At 42.2% G+C, this 13654-nt stretch overlaps 1 protein-coding gene across 1 annotated transcript; it reads right to left on the bottom strand.

Moving 5' to 3' along the window:
- Window positions 1-5326: 5326 nt before the first annotated feature.
- Window positions 5327-11298, bottom strand: LOC310935663 (1-acylglycerol-3-phosphate O-acyltransferase ABHD5-like; the record flags this gene model as incomplete). Its single annotated transcript, XM_083899597.1, has 7 exons — window positions 5327-5440; window positions 6736-6916; window positions 7023-7134; window positions 8516-8667; window positions 8760-9150; window positions 10643-10725; window positions 11252-11298. The coding sequence occupies 7 exons, from the start codon at window positions 11296-11298 to the stop codon at window positions 5327-5329; spliced, it is 1080 nt and encodes a 359-aa protein (XP_083755723.1).
- Window positions 11299-13654: the final 2356 nt, after the last annotated feature.

Below are 13654 nucleotides of genomic sequence, written 5' to 3'. Positions count from 1 at the left end.
AGATAGATAGATAGATAGATAGATAGATAGATAGATAGATAGATAGATAGATAGATAGATAGATAGATAGATAGATAGATAGATAGATAGAAGGGTTAATCTAATTAACAAAGTGGAGCTATATTAGCTAGCTATATACTCTAGCATTTGGCTAACTAACAACAAGCTAGCTAGTTGGGAGTAGCAGGTAACTTCTTTGGGTCAAAGCTTGTAATTTTTGGGGGTAATTTCAGTTAAAATGCAGCCAAGGTTTTTCAAATTCCCGGCTAAATCTAAAACGGCTGTAAGAATTCTTTAAATTGACACAGCTTTGGTTTGTGCAGGATCAATAGTGTCAATATCTGCGCTGCTGGTTTCCTATGAATCAGTGCATTATTCAGTCTGCAGCAGTGACTTGTTGTTCAAAAGTCTCTTTGGATGGCTGTCATTGCGTCAGTGAAGTGAAGTGAAGTGAAGTGGAGCCTCAGCCATTACATGATCAACAGCTTTCTCAGTCAGCAGCTGGCAGAGCTGTGAATGTGTCAGGGCTTTTGTGACACAGTCACACGGCTCTGAAACACTGTGATCATCAGACTCTGACGCCTCTAATGGAATCACATGAGAGGTGAGGAGACGCGCTCACGCTGCATAACTAAACACTGAAATAATTCAATATATACATATTATGACATGCTCTCTTTTCACTTTCCCTTTTTGTTGTTGTTGTTGTTGTTGTTTTTAGAGGTAAATACAGGCCTACGGATGATACCAATATCACAAACTTAAATATACCATCTATCCATTTTCTGCAGCTTTATCTGGACAGATCATATACTCTTAGAAATAAAAATGCTAAGTAGAACCATATAAGGTTCTTCGGCTTGTCCTCATAGGAGAACCCTTTTGGAGGGTTCCACCAAGAACCCTTTTAAAACCCATTATTCAGGAAAGGGGTATTAAAGGGTTCTCCGGATCAAAATGGTTCTTACTGGAACCATTAGTGTTAGCAAGAACCCTTGAAAAACCCTTGGAACCCTTATTTCTAAGAGTGTATAGAGACAAACAACCATCCACTCACACATATATACGGTCAATTTAGAGTTTGCAGTTTACCTAAACCTCAAATCTGCATGTATTTGGACTGTGGGAGGAAACTGGAGAACCCTGAGAACCCGGAGAAAACCCATGCACCAAGCAAACCAGGTCTTCTTTCTGTTAAAGGCAAGAGCGCAAACCATTACACCAACCGCGTGGCCCATGACCAATATCAATATTAGTCAAATACAATCATTTTTAGAGCATTTATGAACGTATGAAGCTGTTAACAATCGATTCAGTTATTTTGATACCGATTCCCGTCCCTTCTTCATACCAAAAAAAAAAAAAAAGTCCTTTACATATGTTACATGTGTAAGAAAGAAAGAGAGAATTGTGTTGAATGTTGTGTTTTCCGGTGCATTTGTCAGCGTCGTGGGTTAAAAACATCATGTAAATATCATCTGTCACTCAGGAGATCTGAATCCGTGCGTGACGCATGAACGACGTCATTTCAGTGTCTGAATGTCAAGTTAAAATGGAGTTTAATTGTGCAGGAATTCTCTGTCAGGATGATATATATATATATATATATATATATATAGTGTGAATGAATGAATGAATTTGGTATTTGTTAGACTTTGATCATAAAACTCTGTGTTAGGACCAAAAGTCATATCTATGACACACAATTGGACATGGATCACAGAGCCACTGTGTGTGTGTGTGTGTGTGTGTGTGTGTGTGTGTGTGTGTGTGTGTGTGTGTGTGTGTGTGTGCACACTGTTCATGTGCAGTTATTTCAGGCTTTCACTTCAAACCCAGTATAAAAGCTGCCACTTTTCTCACTTGCTTCACTTTTCCTAATGAAATGATTATTTGCCCATGTGACTGCGTGGGTGACAAACACACACACACACACAGAAAATGAACGCGCCTGCAGTGTGTGTGTGTGTGTGTGTGTGTGTGTGGACACAGGCCTGGACACATTGTGTGCACAGGTTTCAGACTCTGGAGATGAAGCGTGTGCACATGGATCTCCTCCTGCTGACTGTTCCTCACCAGCCGGCATCTACAACCCATAATTACCCCCCCCCCCCCCCCCACCATCCATCCAACCAGAGCATTACTTCCTGCATGTCGCCGATCCAAAAAGGAGCCCCGTCTCCGTGGTTACCCTGTTGCCAGGAGACAGTTGGGGTGGGCCGGGGGGGTTGATGTCTCAGGGATGACAGGGACGGACAGAGGTGAGCGAGGCGTTGCTTGCAAAGTCCACCAAACTGCAGCCTTTAGTTTGGTTTCATCTTTTCCAGTCAGTGAAGAAACTTCGATGTTGTATGTTGACCTTCAGCAGATGTTTGTAAAGAGTTTTCTTGAGTACGTCTTATCCAAGAGAAGAACCTGGTCCTGGACGTCTTCATGTACGTCTTCACCCCTGAGGAACTCTCTCAAGCTTCTTTTCTGAAGCTCCTTCATCTTATTTCTTCACAAACCTTCAGCGACCTCTGTGACTCCAGAGGAGACGTCTGCATCTGCCAAAAACTAGTCTGAGAGAACCTCCTCCTGAGGTTTGAACGGTGTCTTGTCCACCATGGATGGCACTGTTCCTCATAGAACACTGGTCCATCCCTGGTATCTTCTGTGTTGAGTCTGGATGTTCTCACCATGTTTGTTTTCCCCTCTACCTCCTCCTCCTCCTCCCACCATCAAAACATCCATCCATCTTCTACCTCTTTAGGGTCATGCTTCTCTCAGTGCTACTGACCAAGGCAATGATGTTCTTCAATCTGGGCTCTGCTCAGTGGCTCCACTCTGCTTCTAGTTCTAGAAGGTTCCAAGTGGACCACGGTTCTCACTCCCCTGCATGTTTTAGACGTTTCACCTTCCCCAACACACCTGATTCAAATAAACAGGTCGTTATCAGGCTTCTGCAGAGCTTGTTGATGAGCTGAATATTAGAATCAGGTGTGTTGGAGCAGGTGAAACATCTAAAACTTGGAGGATGTTGTGGGTCCACTGGACCAGGATTGAGTAACCCGGAAGTTTCGATATGTAAAAACGACGATATGTAAAAAGCAGAGGTCCAACTTCTCCACGAGGACTGAGATGCTTACTCTAGTTTGGATTTCATTTTCCACATAATTTCCTTAGATGTTCTATAGAAGGGTTCCTCAATCCTGGTCCTGCGGACCCACTGCCCTGTATATTTTAGATGCTTCCTGGCTCCAACACACCTGATTCAAATGTTTAGCTCATCAACAAGCGCTGCAGAAGCCTGATCATTTGAATCAGGTGTGTTGGAGCAAGGAAGCTTCTAAAATATGGAGGGCAGTGGGTCCCCAGGACCAGGATTGAAGAACCATGTTCCACAGCATGAAGATCAGGACTCATAGAGGATCCAGTCTTTGTTATGAGCAAAGCTGGCTGTGTTTGGGTCTTTATCCCCCCGTTGGAGAAACCCTGGACCAGGACCAAGTCTGAGCTTTCGGACACTGGGTCATATTTGCTCCAGGACGCCTAAAGAGTCTTGAGCTTTTATCGTTCCCTGCACAAATAGAGCCAGGTCTTCAGACTTTACCTTTGACGGTTGTCTTTTTGAGCTCCTGAGACAACTCTGTCCTTTACTTTATCTGGTGTGCAGCACACGGTGTCACCACAAACCACAGAAAGGCAAGTTTCGTCCCTATAAATAGACTTGAACGTGTGATATAAAGAGACTCGTCATAACACCTGGTTAAACCGCTAGTTTGAAGACAAAAAGTGCTTATTATGCCACACTTTGCAATGGTTGTTTGAGGGGAATGAGACAATTGTGATGCTGCGATGGTTTTTTCCAGCACACGTGTGTCGTCACCTCGTAGAACTGTATTTATTAATGACTCTCAGGGTGTGAGGGAGGATTTCAATAACATATTATAGAAAGATAAAATAACTTTTAGAACAAAAACAACAAACATTAAGGGGCTTTAGCTTTGACGCCTTCTCCCGGAGAAGAAGCAGGTGGTGAAACTCATGCTTCAACTTGATGCTTTCCTGAGACAGAAGGTCTATTTTTGGGGCCCAACACACACACACACACACACACACACACGCTCACACACACACCCCTGAGTGTGACCCTATTCTGTCACTGCAGAGTTGTGAGTTATCAGAGAGGCGAGCGTCGCGCTGCTCTTAAAGCATCACTGTCCAGGTCTCCTTCCTGAGTGGGTCACTCCACTCCATATGTGCATGTGAGGCCTGTGTGTGCGATTCACTGGAGGTGTGTATGAGTGCATGCTGTCGCTGTGCTGCCCTCTGCTGGATGTTCCGAGTCTCTGGTTCTCTGGAGTGATTTTACACAGATACAACACAGATACAACACACACACACACACAAAATTGAACTTTGCACACAATTCTGCAAACGTACACCTCTGTGTATCAAGACCATGACTCAGCGCTAAGAAAACACTGTAAACTGCACATTTCTGAAGATAAATGACGTCATTTATCACATTTATCTCTTCTCTGGGAAACACCTTGAATATTAGAGCCGATAACGCAAAAAACTGATTTTCCGATTTTTAAACCAATAAAATACAGAGAGGAAGTCTTTCTGCAGGATTCTAAACCTTTAAACATATTTTTACCCTCATATGCGTCACAATTTCGTTAGTTGGATTAGTTAATCCCTTATTTGTTGTTACCAATGTCGTTCATGTTCATCTAATCCAAATGTTCCCCTTCCATTTTTCAAAACTCTTGCACAAACATTGCTGTATTTGCCCATTGCCTGAACCGTTTACCTCGAGAAACTTTTATTTTGTAGTTTTTCCATTTCTTTGACCTGTTTCTGTTGTTTATTTGTTGTTCCTGTGCGACACTGAGGTCGTGTTAAATCGTACTGTACATCACGTACACACTCGCGGCAGCGTAGTCAAAGATTTTGTCGTTGATTCTGATGATGAGATAGTGAAAGCCACAGCAGCCCTTTGCCCCACTTCCATCTGCCTCATATCTATCTGTGAGAGTGTGCGACAGGTCAGAGAAGGAACACTCTGTGCACTTTCACTGGACTCTGCTCAATAAATTCTCAGAATTCACATTTCTTTTATTTCAAAAACGCTGAATTCACTGTAAACATGTATTTATAAATATGACTTACACGATAAAGGACACACGGCATCGTCTAACTTTGACCTCAAACCTCGGAGTGTGGGATGAGGAGTCAGGGATTTGTCTGGTAAGACTAAAGTGCATGATGAAGAATGAATTAGTGAATGAATGAATGAATGGGTGATGGGTTTGGTCTCGTGGATGAAGGAAGGTTCTCATATCTTCTCATCCTCAGTGGTCGCGTCAGCTCTGGCGAGGATCTGAAGAACGGCCTGGTTAAAGTCCTCGGGCTGGTCCGCGAAAACGTAGTGTCCTGCTCCTCTGATCACCTGACAGACGGACACAGGAGAGCAGAAGGTGAACATGAAGACCAGTGTGGTGGTTCTCAGACATGGAGAGTGTCATCTACCCTCAGAAAAGCAGGAAGTGATGCATTTTGTATCACACAGGTCTTTGTCAACAGACAACAGACAACCCTAACCCTCGTCTTAAAGCTCACATAGAGTGATCCTGTCGCACATATATGTTAGTTATGGAGGTCTACTTACATACATTAACTTGTTTTTATGGTCAAAAACCTCCTAGTTGCTGTAAACGAGCCGATAGAAATCCTCTTTTCTGACGCTGTTTCCCAGCCGTGAGATTTGAGACTCAACTCTCTCACCCAGAAGACAGAGTCTTATGATTGGCCAGTACCCGGAAGTGACATATTCATCACACCAGCTCTCAGAAGCTCAGCTCCCCCCTCTGGAACAATGGATGCACTGCTACTCATTATCAAAACATTGTTTTAACAGTGTTTAAAAATAGCTTCTTCACGACTCCCCGCCGCAGTCCCTTTGACGACCTTTGACCCAGAGTCAGAAGACACTGTCGCTCGTGAAACACCTCCACAACGGACGTTCTTCTTCTTCTGCGGTTCAATGTACGCAACCGGATGTGCCCGGACTAGTGCCCGGAGCAGGAGGATCTGCTGTTCAGGAGAACCGGTTTTTACGTAACCGGACCGTGTTTTTTCAGAGATCTCGCTGAGCCCGAGATTACAATAAAACACAGCGTTCTCAGCAGTGGCTGAACTGTTTGTTTAGAACCTTCAGGGCTTCTTAAACAAGGTAATGACGCAGATACACACTAAAAAACAGCGTTAATTGGAACTTCCGATCTAGGTCCGCTTTAATTTGCAGTGGATTTTATAACCCTTGTGCCACAGGAAGTTAACAGAAAACTGATCATTTACTCAGCTACTTGATTAAGTTCTGATTAAGTTAGACTTTGTTAGACAACTGTGTCCGTGTAGAATTAAATACAACACCGTTGAACCAGTGGATAACATTTCAAAACTGCTTTTTTATGTTAACTTTATTCTATTCTATTCCCATTTTGTGTTTTGATATTCATTCTATTGTATTTGTCACCTGTCGACCCCTGACCCTTTTGTTGCAGTAACAAGTAAATAAGTAAATCCCCCCCATGTGGAATCAATACAGTCTAATCTAATCTAATCTTCATCTGATGAATCTGTGACGGAAATGGAATCACAGACACATCTACTGTTTGAAATCACCTCCCTGCATTCATAGTTTCTGTGGAGGCTAAAACAAGCGTGCAAAAGCAAAGGACCTACGATAATCTCCACGTCAGGTCTCATTCCCATGAGGGCGTGTCCGGAGTTGCAGTCGATGCTGGAGCGCGATCCGTAGATGAAGAAAACAGGAACGTCGGCCCGGATCTGTCCGAATCTGTCCAGCATCGGCCTCTTGGCCCAGCCGTAGGGAATGGTCATGTTCTTGAAGGCTGTTTCTCCACTAGAAAACACACACACACGTGTCGTAACAGTGATGTAAATAGAGTATTTACACAGAAGGAAACAACAACATCTGTGGGTGATATAGACGAGTAGACCCTCTTCACCTCGGCGTTTGTGCGTTCAGATGGTAGATGTAGTCGGACACGGTGTTGTCGTCAAACACAGAGGAGTATTTCTGCTTAAAGTCAGACCTGATCATCTGGACCAGAGTCGGACCTGAGAAAGGACGTTAGGAAACACGTCAGACAAAAAGAACAAGCTCATAAATGCTCCTGACATGAGGAGGGTTAAAGGTCAGTGTGCTATTAGTTGTCATGGTTGAGCACACGTTAGACCAAAGCTAAAGACATGTGACACTGAAGAAAAACCAGCTCAGAGTAATTTTGTGTTCTTTTAGAAGATCAGAAATCTCCAGAGTGGAAATGAAGAATCAAAAATACATTTCTGCTGCTACACTCTTAGAAATAAAAGTGCTAAGTAGAACCATATAAGGTTCTTCGGCTTGTCCTCATATGAGAACCCTTTTTGGCTCCAGGTAGAACCTTTTTATAGTGTTACCAAGAACCCTTTTAAAACCCTTTATTCAGGAAAGGGGTTTTAAAGGGTTCTCTTGATCAAAATGGTTCTTACTGGAACCATTAGTGTTACCAAGAACCCTTGAAAAACCCTTTCTTCTGGGAAAGGGTTTTTCAGAAGCAAATGGTTCCGGGTAGAACCTCAGCCCTTGCAGAAGAACCCTTTAGGAACCCTTATTTCTAAGAGTGTACTGAGCAGCTCATTATTCGCTAACGTCAGTTTGTTGTTTCTTTGTGAAATGATAACAAATGATGCACAAAACTGCACATATTAAATAATCGCGCGCAGTGCACTTTTTGTTTATTTGAACTAAAATAATAATGTTTAAATCAATAAAAAATATTATATACCTGATATAACATTATATTTGATATAACATCAAAGAATGATGTATAAGCAGTTTCTGGGAACAAAAATGTGTAAACTTACAAGAGAATGACGCCATATCAGTGCTCTAGTATATATATATATATGTATATATATATACATATATATATATACATATAGATCTGCAATGTTTTTTTCCATGGATAAAGTGTAGAAAAAGAGTAAATAAATATTATGTATGTATTATGTATATATTTTGTATCTTAAAGGTGCATTATGTAATAAATCTAAATCAACTGGTCATAAAATCCTCCTAATATGTCACAGAGACTCAGGAATAATGTTCATATAACAAACTGAACTCACCAACAACAACAGTACAGACAAAGTATTTGCATTAAAAAAGAATATTTTGCAGACTGCAAATCATGTTTATGTTTTGAAATCATGTTTTGGCATGTGGCGCCACCTACCGCCGTCTACCAATCGTTGCAGTCAGTAGTGTCTCAGCTGCCGAGCAACCACAGGTCGCCAGTTACGTCAGAAAATGAAACCTAAAAGACCTCGGTGTGTTTTGAATTTAAATGTAGTAACCGTTTTTGGCCACATTTTTACATATGGCACCTTTAAAACCGGGAAAAAAAACGTTTTAATCTGTATATATTTGTGTGTGTGCGTGTGTGTGTGTGTTGACCTAGAGGTCCAGCCAGTCTGAGTCCGGCCAGAGGGTTGAAAGGACTCATGACCGCCCCGATGGCTCTGATCCACACCGGGATGGAGTTGTGGTTCGGGTTCTCTGGTCGTGCGGGGAAACCCCACGGCTCCACCAGCAGCAGACTTTTTACCCTGTTACACATTAAACCAACTCACGTTTGGTTAGAGCGTAACAGACCTTTGTTTACATGTCAAAGTCACAGTCATTTCTAACCCTCCCTCACCTGTGTGGGTGTTTGAGCGTGTAGGCGGCAGCCAGGTATCCTCCGAGGTTGTGTCCCAGCAGAACCATGTCCTCCAGACCCACCTTTTCCCTCCACTCGTCCAGGGCGGCGACGAACTGCTCCTCGGCTTGCTCGGCGTCGCCGCTGAACTGGGGTCGGCTGCTCCTGCCAAAGCCCAGCAGGTCCAGAGCGTAGACCGGGCCGCTGCTGGAGAGACAGTCCAGGTTCTGGGCCCACAGTCCAAGTCCACCCCCAACGCCATGCAGGAGAACCAACGGAGGTCTGGAGGCGTGGACGACGCGAGGCTCGAGGTGAGTTGAGAATGCCACGGTCCACAGATAGTTATCCTTGGATATCCGGACGTGCTGCCTGGAGAAAGGCTGCTTCACGCCTGCAGTAGAGGACAGAGAAGGAGGGAAGAATTACAGAGGAACTCATCCAGTTGTGTTTTCACCACGTTCTCCGGTTTCCTCCCACTATCCAAAAACATGCAGATTAGGCAAATAGGACACTTTAGGTGTGAGTGTGAGAGTGGACTGTCCCTGTGATGGACCAGTGACCTGTCCAGGGTGTGACCCTGCCTTTTGCCCTGTGTCAGCTGGCACCATGTGGAGGATAAACAGTGGCTTAAAGGCACCATATGTAAGAATGTGGCCAAAAACGGTTACACTTACACTCAAATTCAAAACACCGAGGTCTTTTAGGGTTTCGTTTTCTCCGCCACTGTAGCTCAGACGTAACTGGCAACCCGTGGTCGCTCGGGCAGCTGAGACTCCACTGACCGCAATGATTGGTAGACGGCGGTAGGTGGCGCCACCAGAGGCGCAGCTTGTGAACAGGCAAGGCAGGCAACTGCTTGGGGCCCCCGAGCCGATAGGGGGCCCCCGACACTTGGAGCCTGAGGGCTGTTTTTACTGAAATGTGCAGTGAGCAGCCGCCTCCCCGTCCCCCTTAAAAAACAATAGGCGATTTGCAATGACATCTCAGTAGGAAACCTCCCTAAAGGGGCCCCACCTCACTTTAACCTCTGTGAAGTTATGCATATCTTTTTTACTCAGTTTATGTTTTTTTCAGTTATTTACAGTATTTTATTGTTCTATATATGTATATTGTTTTATAGTGTGGGTTCTTTTTTTTTAACTACGTTTATATAGTTTTTTAAAAGCCATTTACAGTATTTTATTGTTCATTACATGTATATTTTCACATACTTTTTAATTACAAGGTTTTTCCATGTTATTTCATTCATTTTGAATTTTTTTATTTATTTTGAAGTCATTAATTTTCCGTTGGTGTCAGATTATTTGAAACGTAATGGTGATGAACACTGGTTGGAAGGAAGGGCCCCCTGGGAATTTTTGCCTAGGGCCCCTACAGACTCTAGAATCGCCTCTGGGCGCCACATTACCAAAACATGATTTCAAAACACAAACATGATTTGCAGTCTGCAAAATGTTTTTTCTAATGCAAATATTTTGTCTGTACTGTTGTTGTTGGTGAGTTCAGTTTGTTATATGAACATTATTCCTGAGTCGCTGTGACATATTAGGAGGAGTTTACGGCCAGTTGCTTTACATTTATTACATAATGCACCTTCAACTCTACCATCACAAATGCAAGATCTTGGCAAAAAACTCCCTGCAAATAAATATTGTGACACTGATAAGGACGAGCCAACAAAAACAGGAGCGTGTTATTCCTTTTTCTGGGCCAGGAAAAGTCACATGTGACTCCTCGCCCCTGATGTTTTGGTTGTGTTACTAGTTGTCCCCACTAGTTAATTATGGATAAAGGCCACACAAACAACATTTGATTGAGTGAGTGAGTGATTATAAACACTTAAAACCTGACAAAAAAAACCCTGATCTTTACTCTTTACTTACTCTTCAGCATTTTTTCCTCTGCATCTTTCAGCAGAGAAGGAGACGTGGGACACCATGATGGAAGCCAACTTAATATCCAGGAGCTGTTAGGATCCAGAAAGAGAAAACAAAGCACATGCAATCAGACTTTGACCACATGACACTGCTGTTATTATCAGTGCTGCTCGTCTACAATCAATACAGTCCCCACAACCTTTACACTACTTCTAGGAATCCGTCTAGAATAACGAGACGCAAAAATCCTAACCCGTTTAATCCCGTTGAAAAAAATTAACATTTTAAGGTTGAATGATCCTCAGCAAAAGACGTTTACTTTGTAAATGATTTTTTAGGAGCTGAAATAAATCACTTGGACACGCTGCTAAATTCGGCATACTTCACGAGACAGTTATATCAACATAAATATCATATTTATTACCATAAAGGCACATTAGAATGACACATTATTGGCTCGGGACTCGTGTGGGCTTTTCCTGGGGTCAATTCAAGTTCAAGAAAAGCTGTGTACCGCAGAAGTGACCGCAAACACGTCATAGTTACACAACTAGTGCAGGTATAAAGTTAGAATAAAGAGTTTAGTTTAGTTTGGTTTAGTTTAGTTTAGCTCACCTCTGTTGTTCTCCGACAGGTTGAATCTCCTCAGCCATCCTACGCATGATGTGTGTGTGTGTGTGTGTCGTTGTCTCGCGACCGTGTGAGAAAATTAATTTACTTTGATGCGTTCAAGTCCCCCCCGTAAAAGAATGACATGTACAACTGTAGTCAAATTAAAGCGAATAACGTACATATTACTGCACAAAATATGCACCGATAGTACGTGTCTAAGATTATATGAGACAAACATGAACGGAGTGTTATCAGTGTACGAGGCTGTGTCGTGTTGTGCGTCTTTAGAAATTCGAAGTGCGGTAATGTCCCACAGCACTTGAAGGCAGCAGCAACCTGAGGGTGTGCTGCTAACGTCTGGCAGCAGGTGGGTCCAAGGGCTAGTACGTCGTCGCACTTTTTTTCGGGTTTTATTTTTGGTATTATTGTTGTAATGTACATATAATGTAGTAGGAGAAGTTCACCTTAAAGCCAGTGTATGCTAACTTTACGCCAACAGTAAATAAATTGTAATTTACAAGGTTTAATGAAGCTGTGAGAGGAATTTGGGAACCCGCATCGAAGATGCTCAGCTAGCTTAAACTGACCTCCAGTGGCGTCTTCCTACTACTACACACAGGTAATATTTACACTGTTGTACAAACACACTCACTTTCCCGAGACATAAAAACTTAAAACTTTATTATTTAAATATTTAAATAATAAATACAGCTAATTAGCAGTTGAACTTTTGTTGGGCTAGCATGGTAATTAGCATACACTTGGGGTGGGAATCGCCAGAGACACCAGATACGATATTATCACCATATTGAAGTCACGATATGATCTTATCGCGATATTCTAGTCATAATATTGTCCCGATATTGCAAAATAGTGAGTATTTGCGAAATCTTATAGTGAACACTTGTCGCCATCTAGTGGACTGAAATGTCAATAGATTTTTTCCCCATGCTAATCCACAAAAAGTTGAATATTTGCTTCTTAAATCTGAAAATATCGCAATATTTCACTGTATCAATTTTATTTTTATATTGATTAATCTGCTGATCATATTCTCGATTAACCAAGCAGTTGTTTTTTGTTCTGTAAAATGTTGAATGTCAAAATCTTGTTTTGTCCCCAAACCAACAAGGATTGATCAGTAATTCCACAAAACCCCTTCAGCATAATAGAAATCAAGTGATTAACTGATTTTGAACTGTGTGGTTTGTTAACACCAAATATTGGCTGGAAACCTGAAAGGATTTGTGTGTGTGGCGCAGACAGACTTAATAAAGCTTTGTTGGAACTAATTTGACAATGGTTTGAATGTGACAGACTTTTCTTATTATATTTAAAAGTCGCACTTAGGTTTTATGTCACAGAAATCAATTTTTGTGCTCAATTAGAGTCACACTGACAAACTTTCCATCTCTGCATGGAGACGGCTGTTTCAAGCTTTCTCTAATATCCAAACATTCAAATAATTTCAGATGAGGTCACAGATTAAAGTGGGAATTCATCTTCATTATCCTTAATGAAGATCCTGCTTAGTTGTCACTTGTTCTATCTTATCTTAAGACATGTATAACTTTCATTCTTGCAGTGAATCTCATTAAATCTTCAAAGCGACTTCATTGTATTGGTTTAAAGAGGCTGTGCCCTTGCAGAGCTCAGAGACATCCTTCAGGAGGTGGCCAGGTTGTCTGTGTACACTTTGGAAGAATAAAAATTCCCTCGGGTCCAATTCTGTGGCTGGTTCCGATGAGCTTTATGTCACCGTGCAGTGGAAGCGGCAGCTAGCAGCACGGCAATTAGATTCCACAATGCTCACCGCACTATTTTTTTTTTTACAAACTCGGAACAACCAAATTGAGCAGGATGATATAAGAGACATTGCATTACTTCATTACATCATGGCATCTATTGCACATCTGTTTGTCCCAGAAGAGGGAACCCTTTCTCTGTGGCTGCCCCTGAGGTTTATCCTATTGTTTTCCTTGTTAAACGTCTGGTGTGTTACTGTGGTAAGGTTGACATCTAATTGCAGCTCATTCCTCCCTTTTCCAAGTGTGTCAGGGGACTATGGTGGCCTGTGAGTAGGAGCTAAAACCTTAGCTTAATTTATATTTCTGATTTTTAAAGATGTCGCTTCCGGCGTTGGGCACAGGGATGTGGTTTCATTGATGTATTCACCTGTTATACACATACACATGGCAATTCATGCAATTTATTAATATCTATTATGGATCTTAGTTTTTTGTATCATAATATTCTTTATAGTTGCTACATTGTGTATTTACAATGCATTTTCTTTGTGTTTGTGTCTATGTAGCCCTGTGATGGACTGACGAACTGTCACCTCGCCTATTGCTCAGCTGAGATTGGCACAGCACCCGCCCCCCGCGACCCTCATGTGGAGGATAA

The sequence above is a fragment of the Microchirus variegatus genome, assembly GCF_963457635.1.
Source record: "Microchirus variegatus genome assembly, chromosome: 13".
In the NCBI taxonomy this organism is placed as follows: domain Eukaryota; kingdom Metazoa; phylum Chordata; class Actinopteri; order Pleuronectiformes; family Soleidae; genus Microchirus; species Microchirus variegatus.
This window is presented reverse-complemented; position numbering and strand designations above follow the sequence as displayed.